This window comes from Perognathus longimembris, chromosome 21 (assembly GCF_023159225.1).
Source record: "Perognathus longimembris pacificus isolate PPM17 chromosome 21, ASM2315922v1, whole genome shotgun sequence".
Classification (NCBI taxonomy): domain Eukaryota; kingdom Metazoa; phylum Chordata; class Mammalia; order Rodentia; family Heteromyidae; genus Perognathus; species Perognathus longimembris.
The window spans coordinates 30,609,527-30,631,013 of NC_063181.1; the positions used below are offsets into that span (position 1 = coordinate 30,609,527).

The 21,487-nt window shown below is 49.3% G+C and overlaps 1 protein-coding gene across 5 annotated transcripts in view; it reads left to right on the forward strand.

The window, feature by feature from the left end:
* Ank1 (ankyrin 1) overlaps positions 1 to 21,487 on the forward strand; it is a 137,134-nt gene that overhangs the window by 86,207 nt on the left and 29,440 nt on the right. For all 5 annotated transcript variants that reach the window (XR_007208507.1, XM_048330266.1, XM_048330268.1 and 2 more), the window contains exons 23-37: positions 1,677 to 1,773; positions 3,151 to 3,229; positions 5,119 to 5,216; positions 5,302 to 5,526; positions 6,561 to 6,715; positions 7,002 to 7,213; positions 7,750 to 7,954; positions 8,274 to 8,370; positions 8,562 to 8,790; positions 10,708 to 10,833; positions 10,973 to 11,092; positions 17,326 to 17,404; positions 17,653 to 17,727; positions 19,508 to 19,639; positions 20,793 to 20,939. Coding sequence is in view for 4 of the 5 variants with exons in the window: in XM_048330266.1 (XP_048186223.1) it covers positions 1,677 to 1,773; positions 3,151 to 3,229; positions 5,119 to 5,216; positions 5,302 to 5,526; positions 6,561 to 6,715; positions 7,002 to 7,213; positions 7,750 to 7,954; positions 8,274 to 8,370; positions 8,562 to 8,790; positions 10,708 to 10,833; positions 10,973 to 11,092; positions 17,326 to 17,404; positions 17,653 to 17,727; positions 19,508 to 19,639; positions 20,793 to 20,939 (2,076 nt within the window). In the remaining variant the exon portion in view is untranslated. The remainder of the gene's footprint in view (positions 1 to 1,676; positions 1,774 to 3,150; positions 3,230 to 5,118; positions 5,217 to 5,301; positions 5,527 to 6,560; positions 6,716 to 7,001; positions 7,214 to 7,749; positions 7,955 to 8,273; positions 8,371 to 8,561; positions 8,791 to 10,707; positions 10,834 to 10,972; positions 11,093 to 17,325; positions 17,405 to 17,652; positions 17,728 to 19,507; positions 19,640 to 20,792; positions 20,940 to 21,487) is intronic.

A 21,487-nucleotide genomic window follows, 5' to 3' on the forward strand; every position in this document is an offset into this window, starting at 1 on the left:
CAAATAAATCCAAGTCTCTTCAGTTAACCAGCAAAAAGCTGGAAATGGGGGTGTGGCTCAAGTGGGAGAGCATCATCAGCCTTAAGCAAAAAAGAATAAGCAAGAACACAAGGCCCTGAGTTCAAGACCCTGTGCCAGAAAAAGAAAACTGCAGAAGGCTATCATACATTTCCTTGCTGTAGGTTATTTAAAGATGTGTATGAGCATTTTCATCAGGTTCTCTTCTGACCAAAATGGTGGTCTACAGTTTATGAGACATGCCACACAATTTCAGCCTTAAGAACTACCAAGCATGTTTAGCACTCTTCGTTTCTTTTAGAAGCCATATTTCTTCACTTAGATTTGAGGGAACCCTTGGGGTGCTGAACACTGGGGGGTGCCACATGGTTTTCTTCATAGCCCCTTCCATCTAAAAGTCAGTGGTTGTATGACTGCCAGCTAAAGCTTTCATTGTGTGAGTGTCTTTGATAATGTGCCTCTTATTGTAACCAACTTTAGTGCTGTCCTTCCTTCAACTCAGCTCTTCTTTGCTTTCTAGGAACTGCTCACATAAGCCTAATGGGTATGAAATGCTTTCTGTTCCCGTGGTCTTTTCTCACCAAGTGCATTCCACCCTCACACTCCGAGTCCTCACTAACCCATCTCCCTCCATCTTCTCCTGGCTCACCCTCTGAGCCCAGAACCTGACTGACCAGATATCATTCTCATGAGCCCCACGCCTGGTGGGCAGCTTCTGCCTGTCCATCTGTGTGTCTGTACCCATGCCACTGAGCTTGTAGTCATCCTGCATGAGCAGTTGTGATTCCATCCCGTCAGCTCCCAGTCACCACTAGGACTCCTGCTGCTGAGTGACATCGAAGCAAGGGCAAGGATGAGGGCCCAGGCAGTGGTTCCGGGTCAGGTGGAGAGTCTCAGGTGAAGAGAGGAGTCTGGGGCACAGGCAGCTGATGCATCAGTAGCTTAAACTTCTTTGTAATTAGCTTTTAACTGCAAATAATAACTCCATAGTAGGAATTACTGAGATAATAGACACAATAACAGAAATAACGAGATCCTCATCACTGTTACAAAAAAGTGCTGCAGCCCTTCAAAATGCATGGGTAACATTCCAAGTTCAGCTTACTCCTCTGCAGTGGCTTTGTAGTGACTCTTTAATGCTCTTTCAACCCCTGAAAGGGGCTTTTTTGCAGTAGGGAACTTATAAAGCTAAGGAAGTTTTCTTTGGTCTGTGTTGCTTGGAACAAAGTAAGAAGTTAGGAGCAGCCATCCCTGCTCTGTGCTCTAGGACTGGAGGGACAGGACCAGGCAGAGCCTTGGCTGTTCATCACCTTGGAGCATCAGAGACCTGGCTCCACTCCGCAGGAGCAAGCATGAGAGGCAGACCAGGAAAATCACCCTCAAGAAGGAAAGAGCTGAGTGCCTGTGACTCATGCCTGTATACTAGTTACTCGGGAGGCTGAGACCTGGAGGATCTCACTTTGATGCTAGCCTAGACAAAAAGTTCATGAGACTCCCTCTCCAATTAACTACCAGACATGGAGGTGTGACTCAAGTGGTAGAATGCAGCTGTGTGCAAGAAAGCCAAGCTAGGGCAAGGTTCTGAGTTCAAGCCTCATATTGGCAAAAAAGAAAAGACAAGTCCGGCCTGCCACTCACTTGAGTTCGTCTCATTTCAGGGGAAGAGCTTGCTGGCTCCAAGGCTGAGAGGCAGGACTCCAGGGACGTGGATGAAGAGAAGGAGCTGCTGGAGTTTGTGCCAAAACTAGACCAAGTGTAAGAAGGGCTCCCTGTGGTGTCGGGTCATGGGATGGCTGTGTTGTGGCTGGGAAGAGAAAGGTCATGCCACAGAGGGCCAGGACTCAATGGAGACCCACACTGCAGATGGCTGGGGTAAATGGGAGGGTCATACGTACATGGTCCAGTGCAGCTCTGGTCCACCAAGGGGGATTATAGATTGAGGAAGAGTCACAAGAAGTCCAGGCCCTGGGTGTACCACCAACAGAGCACTGGGCAGAGTGCTGGAGAGTCAGGCTATGCTCCCAGAATCATTGAGTTCTTCACCTTGAGCAGCAAGGGCCTGTGTGGAGGCCTTCCTCCGTGCACTGTCTGATTGCATCTCTCCCCTTCTGCACACCACCTCCCAACCCCCTTTCCCTTCATTCACTTCTCTCTTGCTCACACACACACTGCCTTTCACCAGAATACACCCTGGAAGAAAGTTCACATTGCACACTTGCCAGCCAGTACCAAACACTAGCCAAGTGCCTCCACCCATGAGGTGCGGCACACAAACCACGGGCACTCTGTGTTTGTCTGAAGCCCATTTCCCATTCCTCCCTTCATCAGATCACCTTTTAGAAACTCTTGAGTCTGTGCATGGGGTTTTCTGAAAAGACAAGTGTCTAATGGCTTATACAAAACAGAGCCACAATAAGCACAAAGGGAAATTACAAGAACATTCAATCAATAAATAGTGTGTGTGGGGGGTGTCCTGGGGCTTGAACACAGGGCCTGGGTGCTATCCCTGAGATTTTTTTGCTCAAGAAGAGCACTCTACCACTTGAGCCACAGCTCCATTTCTGGCTTTTTTTGGTGCTTAATTGAAGGTAAGAATCTTACAAACCTTCCTGTCTAGGCTGGCTTCAAAACCATGATCCTTAGATCTCAGCCTCCTGAGTAGCTCAGCTCAATCAATAAGTACGTCTGTTAGAAAGAAACATAGACCTCGACCCTAACTAACTATGAAGGACTTGAAGGCTCATTTGGTAGCATCAAAACCCTTACCAACGGGTCAGAGTACAGTACAGAATAGCATCTCATGAAGGCCAGGTTGGGGCTTGCCACTAAGGCTATACAGCTTTAGAAAGGATTGGCATCTATGGTCAGGGCCATCAGGAAGGCTCATGGAAGAAGAAGGTCCTGCAGTGAGGTGGGAAGGGCACCTGGCCTTGCAGAGACCCAAGGGGGGCATGGAAAGGATGCTGACCAGAGGATTGTCCTGTTACACCTGTAAGGCGAGGGGAGAGGTGGGTTGATGTCCAGTCAGGGTGGGTTGGCCATGTCACTTGGCCTTCACTTAGGTCTCTTGGGAAAGAATTGGGTTATTTCAACTTCCCTGCCTTTGGTTTTTCCAATGTTCCTGGCCCTCAGGGTGGAGTCCCCAGCCATTCCCAGGATTCCCTGTGTCACACCTGAGACAGTGGTGATCCGATCCGAGGAACAAGAACAGGTAGGCAGCACCATTTCTCCAACTTTTCCATTTGCAGAGCGAGCACAGTACCTACCCTAAGACAGTGGCCACGTTGAGATGAAAAGCTTGCAGTGCTTCCAGAATTGCCTCCAGATCCACAGCTCCATGGGTCTTGTGGGGTCCTGTAGCATAAACATGAGTGCTGAGGTCTCGGCAAGCTTCAGTGTGTGAAACAGTAGCACAAGAGGAGATCTCTTTCAAGCTCATGTTCACAGCCACAGTCTCTGTTCATGCTTGACATGGGGGACCAGGGAGGAAGCCCTCTTTGTAGCAGATAGGGTACGCCCTACACATACCAGGAGGCTCCAGGCTGCCGACTTCCAGGCTCTTTCTTTTCTGTGTCTGTGAGGACAGCTTCTGCCTTATCTTCCTTTCCACAGGGAATTCTGGGAGCCCAAACCTGAAGGGGTGCTAGAGAACAGCTCCCCAAGCCCCTGGCCTGTGTTACAGTGCCCTGGCTGGTGGCTTCTTGGCATGTCACATCCATTTGTCCTGAAAAGCAGGAATGGGAAGGAGAAACTATTTAAGACAACTTCATTTCCTTAGTTTCATTCTATGGCGCTAGCTCTTATTTCAGAACAGAGGAATTTCCTAGGAAGAAAAGAAAAGGATTGTGAAAAGAAAGGAGTATGGTGGGTAGGTTTGACAGCCAAGCTGGGCTTTGCTATTTTCTCACTAAGATTGAGTTCTTCCTCTGCCTGGTAAGAGGAGCATGTCTGAAAACAGAAGCCAGAGCCCTGGACCTAAAAGTGGCTCATTTATCAACCACCATGTGTCAATGTGTGCCAGAATCGTGCAACACAAGTGTCACTATGAGGTGTTTGAGAGAGATGGGGCAGATAGGCCCTGGGCACTGTGGTGTTGTGCCAGGACACTACCAAAGCCAGCAATGGAGGAACTCCAGCAGAGTGGAGTTGGGTCCTATGGTTCCCTGACAAGCCCATTCTCTGGAGAGAACACTGAGATTGGAACCCAGGACCTTAAACATGCCCTGCTACTGAGCCGCATCCCCAGCACCTCTTTGCTTAAGTCATAAACTCACATCGTAGGTGTGAACTGCTGTCCTAGTAAGCATCTGTGTGTGGCTCCATGGAGCACTGTGGGCAGTGACCTCCCCAGGCACTGCTGTCAGCTGTAGCGCCATGTACAGGCAAGGGCCCAGAGAGGTGCCCAGGTGACCGGTGCTGCAAGCCCTTCTGGAGTGCAGAGGAGGGAGACTGGAGGCAAAGACTGGACTAGACAAGGACAGGGCCCAGGACAAGCGGAAGCTTGTGAAAGCAGAGTGAACTCTCACAGGCCCAGTTCCTGAAGTGGGAGCTCACCCTTGTGGGATATGTTCAGGGGTCCCTAAGCTGGAGGGGCAGCAAAGCCAGGGAAGATCCTGCTGACTGCCCCGGATCCTTGTGGCGTACAGGAAGGCCCTGTCACCAACAGCTGGGGGTGCTGGTGTTACAGTGTTCCTGTGAGGCATGCTGAAAGGTGGGAAGCCCCACAGTGCCTTATGGATTCACCTCATGGAGCCCAGATGCCAACAGGGCATGTAGCTAGGAGGTGACAGCCAAAGGCCCAGAACAAACTCCAGAGGGAGCTCCGTCTGTGTGGAGCAGAACTTCCCTATAGGATGTGGTGGGAGAGAAGGGGAAGGAGACTTACAGAGTGAGGACTAAGGACTCGCACTGTCTGTCCAGTGCTTTAGCCCAGGACTGGAGTCAAGCAGAAGCCCTGAACAGGGGGAGGCAGATGGGTTCCCCTGAGTGTCAGGGGTTAGCGTCAGGGGCTGAGCCCCTGTAGCTTGGGTAGCCCCGGATCGTGTGCAGGTGGCCCGGGGGGTGGTGGATACAAGACAGGGGCCTTCATCTCCTCCTCAGGCCTCTAAGGAGTACGATGAGGACTCACTCATCCCCAGCAGCCCAGCCACAGAAACCTCAGACAACATCAGCCCCGTGGCAAGCCCCGTCCACACAGGGTGAGTTCCGGGACTCCAGGACTCCGCTCTTCCTGTCTCCAGGGGGAGGGGACCAGCGCCCAACAGCGATCTGCACTGCTTCCAGGTTTCTCGTGAGCTTCATGGTGGATGCCCGGGGTGGCTCCATGAGAGGAAGTCGGCACAATGGCCTGAGGGTGGTGATCCCACCCCGGACGTGTGCAGCACCCACACGCATCACCTGCCGCCTAGTCAAGCCCCAGAAGCTGAACACGCCGCCCCCGCTGGCTGAAGAGGAGGGCTTGGCCAGCAGGATCATTGCACTGGGCCCCACAGGAGCCCAGTTCCTCAGGTGAGGTGGCCGGTTACCCAGCACCACCCCACCCGGCAGGGGGCTGAGCTCTCAGGAGGGCCCTTCCCTCTGGGGCATCGGCAGGTCCACTGGTGGATAGTACCGCCCTCAGAACTGGCTAGGGAGATGCACAGACGGGCTACTTTGGCTTCCTAGGGTAATTATGTAGGCACTGAAGTGGTCATTCAGTGGCTTCCAAGGATCACAAAATGAAAGGACTGCATGGGCCTAGGCCTCACTTTCTCTGAAGAGACTGGGTTCTCTTTGGAGCTTGTGTATCCTCAGGTTGACACAGGTCTGGCCTTCCTTTCCATCTCTATCTACCCTCCTGTCACCGCTGTGAGCTGGCCTCCCAACACAGCCTACAGCATACGTACTCCTGAATTTCCCCCTGGCTGGGTGCCAGTGGCTCGTGCCTGTAATCCGTAGCTACTCAGGAGGCTAAGATCTCAGGATCTTGGTTTGAGGCCAACTTGGGCAGGAAAGTAAAGTCTGGGAGACTCTTATTTCTAATTACCCACCAAAAAGCCAGAAGTGGAGCTATACCTCCAGTGGTAGAGTGCTAGTCTTGATCAAAAATACTTCAGGGAGCAGACTAGGCCCTGAGCTTGAGCCCCAGGACTAGTAGCCCTGAAAGCCTCCCTCCAAGGGAAATGTCATAGTGGTCATTTGACAGAGCCCCCTGTGTAGGGAAATGAGTTGAGTTCTCAGAACTAGATCCAAGGGCAGAATTGTTCATCAGAACTCCAGCTGTACAGGCAGGGCAAGAGAGTTACTTACCCTTTTTACCCCCAAACCTGCCTTCCCATCACATTGCCTCTGGCCTAGTGGGAGTCAGAAGGGCAAGGGGAACCTCAGGAGCCTGCAGAAGAGTGGTTCCATTTTGGAGACCTGCTCACAGGTGGGCTCTCCACAGAAGCTGTGGAAGCCCCTTCTCCCTGCAGGCAGGGCTGACCACCCCTTCCTTCCCTGTGCCCCTGGCTACCTGCCCACATCGGGAACAACTTCCTACCCTCTGCTCTGTCCTGCCTCAGTCCTGTGATTGTGGAGATCCCTCACTTTGCTTCCCATGGCCGTGGGGATCGTGAGCTCGTGGTTCTGAGGAGCGAAAACGGCTCTGTGTGGAAGGAACACAAGAGCCGCTATGAAGAAACCTATCTGGATCAGATCCTCAATGGGATGGATGAAGGTAAGGAGCTCCTTGCAGAACTCCCTTCTGGAAGATGAGATCTGAATTAGGACCTTTGGGGTGGGCTACCAGAGCTTTCTGGAGTTTGGGGAGCTATGAAAGAATGGCAGTGGTCCCACAAATACCAAACTTCCGGTCCCCAGTGTGTGTAAGTGGCTCTCAAGTCCTTGCTTGCAGCCTGTACCTCTTGTGCTGGCCCACCTCCCAGTGGGCCCCCCGAGGCTGCCCGTCTCCGGGGTGAGGGAGCTCTGGGCCTCATGCGGACGGCTGGTGCATATGCTTCCAGAGCTGGGCAGCCTGGAGGAGCTGGAGAAGAAGAGGGTCTGCCGCATCATCACCACTGACTTCCCTTTGTACTTCGTCATCATGTCCCGGCTCTGCCAGGACTACGACACCATCGGCCCCGAGGGGGGCTCTCTGAAGAGCAAGTTGGTGCCCCTGGTGCAAGCAACGTTCCCAGAAAATGCTGTCACCAAGAAAGTGAAGCTGGCCCTGCAGGTGATGCAGCCCTTCACCCAGTCCTAGAAGCAGCAGGAGTTCCGAGGCCTGGGGAAGCCCCCTCCAGACTGAGCACCCCTTTTCTTCTCTCTATAGGAGAGATCTGACTTGAAAGCTCGGAAGGAAGTCAGGTGGAGCTGGGCCCGGTGACTGTAATCCTAGCTACGTGGGAGGCAGAGGTTGAGGACTGAGGTTGGAGGCTAGCCCTGGCAAAAAGCATTCTTCAGACTATCTGGCCTGTGGCTGGTCTGGTAGCATAGCCAGTTATGCAGGAGGGAGTCTGTGAGCTGCTGGCAGTAGGCTACAGTGCTAAGCAAAGGCCTCTGTGCTTGAGGGCAGGAAATAGAAGATAAAGGCTCAGAATGCAAACTGAGTGGTGGTATGAGCTCCTTAGTGGAGTGCATAGTCCTCCAGTGTGAGCACTTCCTCACCAGGGTTTGCCCTGTATTAAGAGGGTACCATACTGTCCCTAACAACTAGCCAGGACCATCGCTGCCCTGCCTGGGGCTGAGCTTCCTATCCTTGGCACTTCACAGGCCCAGCCTGTCCCTGATGAGCTGGTCACCAAGCTCCTGGGTAACCAGGCCACATTCAGCCCCATCGTCACTGTGGAACCAAGGCGCCGGAAGTTTCACCGTCCCATCGGGCTTCGAATCCCGCTCCCTCCCTCATGGACAGACAACCCAAGAGACAGCGGGGAGGGAGACACCACCAGCCTGCGTCTGCTGTGCAGTGTCATTGGTGAGTGGTGTCTCTGCTTCAGGAACACAGAGGAACAGGACAAGGTGGTACAAGCCAGCAGGCACCTCAGGTTCTGCTATCCTCTCTGAGCATGGTGGAGGGACAGCACACCTCTGAGCCCTGGGAGGAGGGAGCTGCAGATCCACAGGATGAGGAACAGAGTATGAGAACACCCGTGTGCTGGGGCCACAGACTAAGAGCGTGTCACCCAGATGTGCCACCACCCCTGCCCTTATACGCTTGCCCCTCAGTGGTTTGGTAAGTTCCGTGCTTACATCCGGAAGAATGTCCCCCAGCCCCACTTCTGCTGGTGTTGCAGGCGGAACCGACCAGGCCCAGTGGGAAGATATAACGGGAACAACCAAGCTTGTGTATGCTAATGAGTGCGCCAACTTCACCACCAACGTTTCTGCCAGGTGAGACTAGGATTGCCCAGCCCAGCATGGCAGCCGCAGGGAGCCCCATCCGCATAGCCAGTCTTGATCTTGAAGATCCACACAGAGGCCCCTGATCATGGTGGTCAGTGTTGTGTGACTCATGAGTTCCTACTGCCCTAGTGGCCATGGAACATTCAGGAATAAGCTCATACCTTTTCTTCACTGTTTAGGTTTTGGCTTTCAGACTGTCCCCGAACTGCTGAGGCTGTGAACTTTGCCACCCTGTTATACAAGGAGCTTACCGCAGTGCCCTACATGGCCAAGTTTGTCATTTTTGCCAAAATGAATGATCCCCGCGAGGGACGGCTGCGGTGCTACTGCATGACAGATGACAAGGTGGACAAGACCCTTGAGCAGCACGAGAACTTCGTGGAGGTGGCCCGGAGCAGGGACATCGAGGTATGGGTCCCCTTGTGACTGGGCCCCCAAAGGCCTCTGTCACCTCTCACAAGGAGAAAAGGCCTTGGAGCTCTGGTAGGCTCCTCACACTGTCTCCTGGGAGCGTAATTACCAGGACTGTGGACACTCCTTGTAGAGGGGAGGGCGATGAGGGGAGAGGACTCGAGACTCCTGCTCTGTCTCTTCAAGCTACAACAGACCCAAAGGAGACAATCATACATTTCCTGGTGAGGTAGTAGACAGTTGATCAGCAACTCGTAATGCTTTATTGAACTTTTTATGAACCTGGACTCTTAAAAACGCTTTTTTTTTTTTTGCCAGTCCTGGGACTTGAGCTGCCAATTACCCTGGGAGTGCCTGGGCACTGTCCCAGAGCCTCTTTGTGCTCACGGCTAGCACTCTACCACTTGAGCCACAGCTCCACTTCTGGCTTTTTCTGTTTATGTGGTGAGGAGGAGTTGAATCCCAGGCTTCATGCATGCTAAGTAAGCACTCTACTGCTAAGCCACAACCAGGTGCAGGTGGCTCATAATCCTAGCTACTCAGAAAGCTGAGATCCAGAGCCAGAGGTATAGCTTAAGTACCAGAGTATCTGTTGTGAGTGAAAAAGTCAAGCAAGAGTTCAAATAATTGAGTTCAAGTACTAGTACTGGCAAAAGAAAGAAAGAAATGGAGGAAAGAAGGGAGGGAGGAAGGGAGGGAGGAAAGGAGGGAAAAAGATAAAAGTAGTACAGCTGGGTGCAGTGGCTTGACTGGCTTGATCTCTACCTGAGTGGTAGAAATGAGAGAATCAAAATTCAAGGCCAGCTCAGACAAAAAAAAAAAAAAAAGTTGCTGTACCTGCATCTGAGCTAGTGGCTGGGTAAGGTGGTCCCACCTGTCATCCTAGAACTGCAGGGGAGGGCAGAGAAGCAGAGACAGGAAGATGGCAGCCCAGGCTGACCTGAGCCAAAAGCAAGACTCTACCTTGAAAATAACTAATGCAACAAGGACTGATGCAGTGACTCAGTGGATAGAGTGCCTGTCTAATAAGCACAACATTCTTAGTTCAAATCCCAGTATCACCTAAAACAATAGCAAAATGGGTTGCTCGCATTATAATTTCATTCTCATACTTGCCTGTTCCTTTATTGTCCCCTACTTACACACTAACACACTGAGTCTACACAAGTTAAGTGTTTGTTATGGGAGAACAAGTGGCAGTGATAGGATCTACCCAAGTCTCTTAGCTCAGAGCCCACACTTTTGTCTGCTTCATTGAAGTTTGGAGGGCCTATTGAACAGCAGAGGAGATGGGCAGACAACTGATTAGTCTAGGTCTGGGACCTAGATTAGAGCCTATTATCCACCCAGTTTACTTACTCAAGTTAAGATGTGCAGTAAGCCAGGAATTTTCTGGGGGTCTGGCCTCCAAATCTGAGCTAAATCTTTCTGGGGCAGAAGCATGGGACTGAGACTTGAATCCCAGTTTTGCTGTCATCCTAGATATTCGCTGGGCAAAGCAATCATTCTCTCTGGGCCTCAGTTTCCTTAACTGTCAAGTGTGTTCACAAGAACATCCCAGTAGAAAGCACTAGAATATGGAAGGGATCCTTATGATAGGTGAGATTGAAATAGAACATAGTCTTTCCAACACTTCTCATGAGCACGTGACACTAGACTAGTTTTTTCCAGAAGTTATATGATGCTTTCCTGGTGATGTTCTAGCGTTCTTGGATGTCATCCTGATAAGTGCCAGGCTGTATGCATGGTTCCCTTTGAGGGGAGTGCACCTCATCATCTTGGCTGTAGACAGGAAGGCATTTCTCAGGGCATACCAGCGTTCTTCATGCTGACACAAGCCCATCTGGGGGAGAGGAGGATGGGAGCTCAGGGGCACTTTTTCCTGGTGGACTGTTTGCTTTTCCTTTCTTTTAGGTTCTAGAAGGAATGCCCCTGTTTGCAGAGCTCTCCGGGAACCTGGTCCCCGTCAAGAAAGCTGCCCAGCAACGGAGCTTCCACTTCCAGTCATTTCGGGAGAACCGTCTGGCCATCCCCGTCAAGGTGCTGGCCCCCTCTGGCTGCTCACTCCTCTGGCCACCTGCTGGTCTGGGTCTAGGAAGTTTGGGAAGTGGAAATTGCTGAGCCAGCTGGCCCGGAGGCCACAGACAGCTGGCTAAGTCTCCCCTGTTATTGACTTCAGGTGAGGGACAGCAGTCGGGAGCCCGGAGGCTTCTTGTCATTCCTGCGCAAGGCCATGAAGTACGAGGATACCCAGCACATCCTGTGCCACCTCAACATCACCATGCCTCCCTGCACCAAGGTAAGCAGCCGCGTGCAGAGGGAGGGGGCCCTGAGGAGGTCCCCTAAACAGACTCCTGCTACAAGGTTGCCTTTGAGTTTCCAAGGTGCAAATGGTTCTCAGTGTTGCTGGGGACATTTGTTTTGTGGCCTGGCTGGGCCTACAGAGCCTGTCTACAATGCTCAGTCCAGCTTTGATCGTGTAACATGAAGAAGTATTGGGTCTGTTGACATGGGGTCCTGGGCTCTAGGACATGAAGGTCAGAGCATCCTCCTCTGAGAGTTCTGAGGCTTGGAGCTGGGTGTTGAGTCGCTCAGGGTCACTGGCCATGCAGTGTCTCATCGACTGATCTTCATGGGTGCTAAGCCCTCAGCCAGATTTGAGCTCAGCCAAGGAGTCTCTATTCACCGCGTATGTTCACATACCAATGCCTGTCAGTGTCACAGGTCTCACCTCTGTCAGGAATGCCAGCGTCATTGTCTCTGGAATGCCTCCATGTTCCTGCCAGTGTTGTCTCATAGTTGTTTTAATCGTTAGCCTCCTATGATCAACTCAAAAAGAAGCAGTCACCTGTATAAATCCATGGCTGTTTCTCTGTTCTTTCTGGGTTCTCTCTCTTTCTTTTTTTTTCTTTTTCTTTTCTTAGTCTGCATTGATTTTTTTTAAATTATCTTTAAGGAATTGTAAGGAGTTGCCATTCAACAAAGCAGTTTGTGAATATAATGCATCTTGATTAGTGTCGTCCCTTTCATCATTTTCCCTCATTCCTCCTCACCCTTTCCCGCGATTGTCTTAATTTTGTAGGATATGTATTGGATTTTATGGTTGCCTTCTCACCTGCTTCCTCCTTTCATTCCTCTCCCTTTTCTTGGGAGGGTTTCCCACTCCCCACTTTGAGTACCCGTTTCCTAGTGTTTATTTTGTTGGACTATGAGTTAACTTCTCTAAGAAATTACACTGTTTGTGTTCTACCCTGAATCTATCATAGTTCAGAAAAGATTTCTTGCAGCCTAAAGCAAACAAGTGTTAATCCTTAGGCTAATGTCAAAACTGGGTCTGTGGAGCAGGAAGATATCCAAAAAGAAAAACAAGGTTTTTAAGATCACCTCAATTCCACTGATTATTCCCTGGGTGACCTTGAACAAGTTGCTTACCCTCTCTGCACCTCAGTTTCCTCATCAATGAAATGGGAACAAAAGCAGTACCTGTTAGGAAAATGCAAGAGAAAGGAAGGAAACGGGCTACACTTGGTCTTTCACAGGTAGGGACTGTTTATTGAGATAGAGCAGCGAGGGACACAGCCTTCCTGCAGGCTTGCAGACTCTGTCAGAACTGGGACAGGAGCTGGGTTTCATGAGGTCTGAGCAAGGAGGCAGAGGTTAACGAAAAAGCCACTAGGTCAAGGGCGGTGGGGGGGCTTTTCAATTGGGCCCGTGATGGAATGTTCACAGCCAGGCTTGGGTAGATTGCCCTGTGGGAGTCAGGCAATCTGCACATATCTTTGGTATCTTGCCTGGTATCTGAATGCACTTGTGGAAACAGGGTGGGGATCGATCCTTCATACTCCATCTTTGGACACATAGAAAGAGTGGGCCAAGAGGGGAGAGGCAAGTCCTTCACTTCATGTAGGGTCTTTGGATACATAGAAAGAATGGGCTGAGAGAGGAGTGGTGTGGAGTTATGAGACAGAGCAGATTCCCATCATTTGAAACCCTGAAGGAATATAAAAAGTTGAGGGATGTGGCTACTTCCTGCTGACATGGAGGCGTCAAGGAGTCACTGGGGCTGGGGTCTTCAGGGTACAGGTCTGCGCTGGGCAGGGCAGCAGTGTAAGGGAAGCCTCCAGTTGCCTGCAGTGCCCTGACGTGCTTCCAGGTAGTGTCCTGAGTGAGGGCTGTTATCCTGCTAAAAAGAAACTTTTGAAAAAGGTGAGATCAGGCAAAAAGCTGACAAGGTGGCAGGACTGGTTGATATGAATGACCCAGGAAAACATACTTGGGCACATGCCAGAAAAGCTCCATTTGGAGCATATTCCCAGTTGTGGCATATTACAGGGAAGGAAGAATTTCCGTATAACTGGACTATAGAAGTCTGGACTATATAGTATGGATGGGAAACAGAAATAGGAGGTGACAAAGGCAAGAATCTAAGTTCCCGTCCAGTTAGAAGGTAGACAGATATGGATATTAGAAAGGCATGCTTATGAACAATTTTCATTTGATTTCCTGGCTCTGGTTAATTTTGAAAGGGCAAGCACAAAGTGACTTTTCCAGATCTGATGCCATCCCCTCTTAGCTGAGCAGTTCTTCCCAGCTGCCTCTTTGTGGTCCCTGGTCACCAGGACTTCCCGGGTGGGTCTGGAATGTCTCTTCTTCTCGCTGGGGTGATATTTGGCATTGCTCATTGCTAGGATGACTTGTTCTAGTTGGCTGACTCCCACATCAGAGGGGTAAGAGAGTCTCTGTGCCCCTTTTATTCCCAATTTAAGCAAAAAGGAGATCAAATAGACATAGCTTTTAAGCAGGACTTACCTGAAACTTATTAAGAATCAAAGTTAAATCTGACAAACCTGTAAGAATCACCTGCCCTCTGTGAGTCTGAGGATAAAATCTATAATGACAAGTTCAGTAAACATGAGAGTTTTAAAACAGCAACTGATTAAACAATCTAGTTAGTTTTTCATTGTATATATTAGGATACTAATTGAGATTAACACATTGTAGATATTACTAAACTTTTGTGATTACAATGAAGAAAGTAGGAGTTGGTATCTTCTTAGCTCTGTATTCAATGTGTCTTTTATAATTGGGAAACATAAATATTAAGGTATGAACAATTACTTTTATAGATGAACATAAAGAATGGCATGTTTGTTTTACATCAGTGACCTTATCAGTCTTTTCCTTATTTAAATCACAGCCAACTTAATTACATACCAACTTTACTTATAAGATATACTCGTTCCATCTGCTATATACTTGACCCTTCTGGGATTTGTAACAAACATTTAAGATAATTCTTCCCAAATCCTCTCTTATCCAAAGGAATCCATTTTTTGTTTTCTGTTTCCCTTTCCAAGGCCTTCTTTACTAAATTTCCTCTTTGTTTACCTATTCTTCATCATAGCTAGTATTCTTCTTCATCACAACTGGTTAGGAGCTGAGCTGGGTCTCATTCCTTTTACTACTTCCCTTGATAAGGATTTTTCCTTTTAACAAACAGCACACTTGATAATTAACTCCTTTGACACAAGATTTATATTTGCAGTCAAGGAACATAAATTTCAGGCACTAAAATATAGAAAAAGATTACTTTTGTATACCATGATAACAGATTTTATATATTACAATAAGATTGTGTTGAACATGTTCTCACACACATATACACATTTGTACAAAAAATTTAAGGCACACTTAGGTTTTTAAAAAATGAAAATGAGCTGTAAATTTTTTTGGAATTCTAATTACAAATAGCAAAAGATGTTGTTGCCCAGTGCATGATAGAACCATCTGGCCAATGCTAGAAAACCAGGCAATTGCAAACAAAACACAAGCCAAAACTTAAGATTCAGACAACAACAAACAGAATTTAACAGACTTTCTAGGCTTAAAAAAAACAACTGGTAACAAGAACAGAAAATCTTTAAGACAATTTTGGTAATGAGGCACATTAACATATGAATTGATCTTTTAACACCTAGAAGAAGGAAGAATGGGGGGCTGCAGAAAAGCCCCTCTGTCTTTTCCTAGATGTCAGTCTCCCAGACCTGTAGAGAGAATTGGGGAAGGGGGTGGCCAAACTGGTTTCCAAGGAGAGGGGGCAGCACTTTAAACCTGTAGACATTTTTAAGGGCAGGATGCAGCACAATGCAAGTACTGAAAGTGAATGCTTGAGCAGCTGAAAAGAGCTATCTGATAGGGAAGAGATGAGAAGGAGGGATTTTTCCTTCAGCAGCCTCCTAGAGGAGTTTGTCTTAAGGGAGGAATTAAGAATCCAGATTCTGAAGTGAGTGGACTCAGGAAAGAGAAAAGGATTAGATTATTGTCTGAGTCCCAAAGACCAAAAAGATCTGGTTTGTTTTTATTATGGGATTTTTTGGATGGGAAAAGGAAACTGCAAATAACAAGAATGTAATTACAAGAGCAAGGAAGGAGGAAAGGATCTCTGGTCTGCAGGTCATCAGAGAGAGAGAGAAGAGAAAGGTAAGAGAGATTGAGCTGCTACAAGATAAAGTGAGTTACCTAGAAAGGAGATGATGGGGAGGCTTACAGAAGAGAAAGACTTGGTGGGCAGAATCGGACAGGCAGAGGGGTCTCTGGAGGAGGGCATGGGTGTAGGGGACTTCAGACCCCTTGCTGTTCCATTGGAGAATTGTTTGATCAGTAAGAGTAAAATCGAAGGTTCCAAATTCAGGCCAACCATGGCCATTGTTTACAAACAAATCAGCTCAGTCAGCCTGAGAGTCTTAAGATTAGACTGCAGGCATGCCAGTGGGGTGTCTCTGGGAATGAACAATGTAGAGCCCATTTTGAAAATTTGGTAGGACTACAGAGTGGCCTGTCCCGCCACTTCAGGCATCCTTGATGCTTTGGAAAGGCAAATGAATAAGTGCCCAGTCATTAGGATAGGGTATCCCCAAGGTCCTAATTAAAAGTGTCAGAGGGTCAGCAAAGTGTGAGAGACTCTTGGAGCCTCTGGGGACCCCGCAGACAGGGATTGAGGGACATCTAATCTCTAGGTTTGTGGGGGACTTCTAGTACTCAATTCCATGGGGGACTTCTCAGAGTCCCCTGGTCTGTGTCCGGGCACCTCTGCCACAAATGGTGGATAGTTACCCTGTCCTGAAGGCTTTTGGGTGGTGGGTAGAATCAGTCAAACAGCGAAGAGCCTCCTGCCTGGAGGTCAGAGTCCAGGGACAGAAGAAGGATGAGGAAAAGGAAGGAGAAAGGAGGAAAATGGAAAAGGAAGAGGCACAGGGGGCTCTGTGCTCCCAGTGGGGAGAGGCCTTGGAAAGTGAGGGTAAAAGGCTCCATGAGAGGCAGCCAGGAGGCAGGTGGAGGGGACCCAGTTACTCCTGGCACTTCTCCTCTCCCAGGTTTCAGCACCATGTGTTAGGAAAATGGAGGAGAAAGGAAGGAAACAGGCCAGACTTGATCTTTCACAGGCAAGAACTGTTTATTGTGATAGAGCAGTGAGGGACACAATCTTCCTGTGGGCTTGGAGACTTTGTGTCAGAGCTGGGGCAGCTCATGGCCATCTTGGCCATGTGATGAATTGTAGGATCTGACATCTTGTCTTGATGAGTGTGTTTGAATTTCTAGAGGAAGGGAAGTCCGTCCTTTCCCCCCCCCCCCCCCCGCCCCGCCCAGGTGATGGGTGTTCCTGAATTCCTGGAGACAGGGGTGGGCACTTGGCCTATAGGTTATCGAACCTGTCAGTACAGTACCTGGAACTGGGAGCTTCTGTGACCCTGCCCCTTGACCTGACCCTATTTAGGGTCAGACCAGCCCAGGCACCATTACACCATGCCGCATATCTCCTTGTTCACATCCTGTGTCCTGTCTTCTGGCTCATCTCGGGTCACCATGCTGTCCCAAGTCAGCTCTCCATTGGAGCTGAATTGGTTTGTTGGTATTGTTTTTGTTCTTTCCTTTCTGGCCTGTTTCCTGACAGTGTTAACATTATTATGGGCTGCAGGCCTTTGTGACAACTGGCTGCCTTCAGATTGCTAATGCTCTAATAAAGACTCCAAGACTGGATCCTTCAAAATGTGCCTCTCTGATAATTTACCTTACAACACTTCAGGACCTAACTATAGGTTGTCATAAGTATTAAACAGGGCTGCACAAATAGGGTCTGCCATTGTAGTAGTTGTTGTTGTGTGTGTTGGTATTGGTGCTTGAACTCAGGGACTGGACACAAGGCACTGTCCCTGAGCCTTGTTGCTCAATGTTGCTCACTGACACTTAAGCCACAGCTCAACTTCTGACTTTTTGGTGGTTAATTGGAGAGATAAAGGTCTCATGGACTTTCTTGTCTGGGATGGCTTGAAGCCTCCTGAATAGCTAGGATCACAGCCTGAGCTAGGAACATTGTAGTTGTCATTAATAAAATAATAGGTGTCATTCATTTCCATTCCCTCCTTTAATTTCCTAGTGGGCCCAGGCCACAATTGCACTCCCTGCAGCGTGAGTTTACACCACTTTCTCCAGGTGTGCCAAACCCAAAGCACATCCTTTCTTTGTCCTCTGCAGGGGAGTGGAGCTGAGGACAGGAGAAGAACCCTGACACCCCTGTCTCTGAGATACAGCATTCTCAGCGAGTCACCTCTGGGTATGAACCTCTTTGTGAAGACTCGTGCTTGCTCCGAGAAAGGTTTCCATGGGGAGGGCCAGGAGATGATCTCTTCATGCAGTGTCCTCAGTCTGTTCCCAGATCTCCCCCAGGGCCTTACAGAAGCAGGGATCAGTATCCTCTGAGGTCCCCTGCGTGACCTACACATCCATTTGCCAGAGGCCCTGAGACCTGCCGATGCTGTGTTCTTCCCAGGCTGTTAACTGAGGTCCAATGTGTCTCTCCAGGTTTTCCCAGTGGGACTGACAAAGCAGATATGAAGATGGCTGTCATAACAGAGCACCTTGGCCTTAGCTGGGCAGGTGAGTAGGGACTTAGGAGCAGGAAAAATCCCCACATGATCTAAGGTGGGCATTTCTAACTCTCTCCATTGTGCACTAGGCATCTGATCTGATGTTTGGGATAAGCCCAGTTTCCCAGCACCATCCATCGGTGCCTATGGAAAGCAGTAAGCTTTTCCCCTCCACTCTTGTCTGGAACAAATGTGTTTTATTTTGTTATAGTGTCTCTCATTTCTTTGCCTAGGTTGGCCACAGTGCCGCTATGTATACCTCCAATGTAGCTGGGGTGATAAACATGGCACCCCATTCGGCTTTTTTGTTGAGATGGAAGTCTACCTAACTTTTTGCCTCAGCTGGCCTCAAACTACCATCTTTCTGATCTCTCCCTCTCAAATAGCTGGAATTACAGGCATGAGTCACTGAGTGTAGCCCTCAAAACTAATTCTTAACATTACCAAAGACTCCAGCATTTATCTAGTTTACCTTGTCTCAACAAATTAAAAAATTGAAATCCAGCTTGGTAGAGTGACTTGCTTATTTTGAAGCTAGCAAGCGACAGAATCCCAAAAATCAAAACAAATAAGCAAAACAGCACACACACAAAAATATATCCCCTCTTCCCCTTTACCTTTTCCATCCTTCAAAGGTAGCTTGTTGAGGAAAAGGAGGTGAGAAAGGCAGATATTGCGGGGGGAGGAGGAGTGGAGTGTGTATATACTGGGGCTTGAATTCAGGACCTGGGTGCTGTCTCTCAGCTTTTTCACTCAAGGTGACACTCTGCCATTTGAGCCATATATCTACTTGTTTTGGGTGGTTAATTGGAGATAAGTCTCACAGACTTTCCCGCTCAAGCTGGCTTCAAACCACAGTCCTCAGATCTCAGCCTTCTGAGTAGCTAGACAGCAAGCTTCCAGCTTGAAAGACTTGGTGCTTCACTTATCACCCTGGCCATAGCTGAGCCTGTGGGGCTTCTTGCCAACAACAGGTCAAGTCTGACTTTAAAGGAGGCAGATGTATGAAGGGAGAAAGTGCTCCGAATATTTTTTATGCAGCAAAGGCGCTATAAATTGACTCTCTTACACTCCTCCCCCCCAGCTTTTCTTATTGTTAGCCTTCATATGAATGAACTTCGCACCCACTCACCCACAGAATCCTCAGCCACAACTTGCTGAAACAGAAGTTCAGGGCCCATGGTGGTGGGGGGGGGGGAGGTTGTCCTGTGCATGTGTGCACATATGTTTGTGTGTGTGCATTGCATGTGTGTTGTACAGGCATGTTCTGATGACACTATCACGTCTTCATTCTTCCTCATCTTTGAAAGTACACTCAGGGGCACCTCCATCTTCTAAACACCTATGCAGGAGCCATGGTTCTTTGTTGCTGTGTTGTGTTGAAGTGGAAACATGGTTTCATTTTAAATGTGAACACCACACATTCCTGAAAACGGGCAACCACCGAAGAGAGACGTTCCTGGAGGAGAGTCTGTGACCTCTTGGGCAGCAATGTGTATTTGCAGGCGACTTGTGCCTCCAGTTCCTTTTCCAGATTAACTGGGTGATTTGTTTGTCCCAAGACCTTGGAAAAGTAGATGAACTTCCCACGAGGCTTGTTCTCGCCATCTTCTGTTTGTAACCAGGAAAGCAGCAGGAGAGGACATTTGTTTGTTCCTTCTTTCACTCAGCACCCTGCCTATTTTCTGGAGCCTCAAAGGGGTAGCTGCTTGCTTGATGAGAACATGGGATCCTGGTGGCTGCATTTCAGCAGTCTGGTCTCACAGCTGCTCTTGCTTTTCTGTCTGCAGAGTTGGCCCGGGAGCTGCAGTTCAGTGTCGAAGACATCAACAGGATCCGAGTAGAGAACCCCAATTCCTTGCTGGAGCAAAGTGCAGCCTTGCTGACCCTCTGGGTTGCCCGGGAAGGCGAAAATGCTAAGAGTCAGTATTGTTCAGCTGCATGGCCTTGCTAGACCTGCTTCTTGCCAAAGGATGTCTTCCTTCCAATGCCAAGCCTTACGTTGACCTTGGTGCTGGTGTTCTTGCACTCTTTTGCTTTCTCTGTCTCTTTCTCACAAGCACACATACATATGCACATACATACACACTTATGCCTCTCACAACATGCACATGTCTTGGCCTCAATCTTTCTCCTGTTCTCAGAGTAAGATAAAAATTTCCCCTTGTTCCCTTGGATGACCATGTAACTGTAGGATAATTTATGCCTGCTCTCATCTTCAAAGACTTCCTGGAATTTTCAACCAATCCAGTGTTGGCTGTTATCTCAGGACAGAGTTGGGTGGGACAGAAACTAGTCCACCTTCGTCTCCCAGGAGAGTTTCCCCAGCCTAGAGGGAAGATGAGGCTTGCTCTTTCTTCTGAGACTCCTCAACCACATTCTTATCAACAGCAATAAGAGGAAGTTGAATGTTACCATTTGCATCTCAGATCAACTAGCCAGGACCCAGAATGTCAGAAGGACAGAATCATCCTCACCCTTATTTTGTCCTGAGATTCCTTTCCAAAAAAAGAAGAGGAAAAAAGATAGACTAGCTTTATGCTTTTATTTGTTTGTTTGTTTGTTTGCCAGTCCTGGGGCTTGGACTCAGGGCCTGAGCACTGTCCCTGGCTTCTTTTTGCTCAAGGCTAGCACTCTGCCACTTGAGCCACAGTGCCACTTCTGGCCATTTTCTATATATGTGGTGCTGGGGAATTGAACCCAGGGCCTCATGTATACGAGGCAAGCACTCTACCACTAGGGCATATCCCCAGCCCACAGCTTTATGCTTTTAAACTGCCTGATGAGGGGACTGTTGCTGTTTCTCAATGCTGATGTCCTGGCTTGGCATGTGTGATGTCACTGCTCTGGTCCCCAGCACTTGATAGAGGCGAGGCCTGGGAAAAGGCCACTGTTAGCTTTTAGAAAAGATCCTTCTCCAAAGGAGCATTTGTAATCAATTCCTTTGGAAAAACCTGGATCACCTTTCTTCTCTCTTCTTCCTGGCCCAGTTTTCCTGCCAGCTGTGCTGCGTTCCCTCTTGCTCTTGGATGACTGGCATCCGCCCCTCACGTCCCTTCTTTCCTTTCCTGGCAGTGGAGAGCCTGTACGCGGCCCTGCGGAACATTGACCGGAATGAGATTGTGAACATGTTGGAGGGCTCTGGCCGGCAGAGCCGCAACCTGAAGCCAGATCGGCGGCACACAGACCGCGACTACTCACTGTCGCCCTCCCAAATGAATGGTGAGCATCCCCTGGGACCAGGCAGGGCTGAGCTGTGTCTCACCTTTCTAGCCCCTTCTGAAAACTTCATCCCTGGAAATCCTCTCTCCCTCCTGGGGGTGGAATATTTAATTTGCCAATAATAAACTCCTCCCAGGCAGAGCAGAGGCCATAGAGAGAGACAGGTGACACACACCTGTGCAGGCGGGGGTTCTCCCCTACACTGCCTGCCCTTATACCCATGTGCCTCACACCTCCCAGGCCCTCACCACCAGCCCCGAGGCCTAGCAGGGCCTGGGATGGTGGGAAATCGCTGGCTGCACCGTCACCCTAGCCTGCCTTCGATGTGGCACGCTTCCCAGGGCCTCCTCTCGGAGATGTCAGCGTTTCTAGCTGCAAATGTTCAGACACTGGGAGGCCCAGAAGGTTCTGACCAGGGGCTGGTGTGGATCAGCTGGATGGTGTTTGAAATCTCCACTCTGGCCACTTCTGAGGCTAAGCCCTTTCCTTTTCTTTGGTAGTCTCTCTCCCTCCTTCCTTCTCTCCCTCCCTCACCCTCTCTCTCCCTT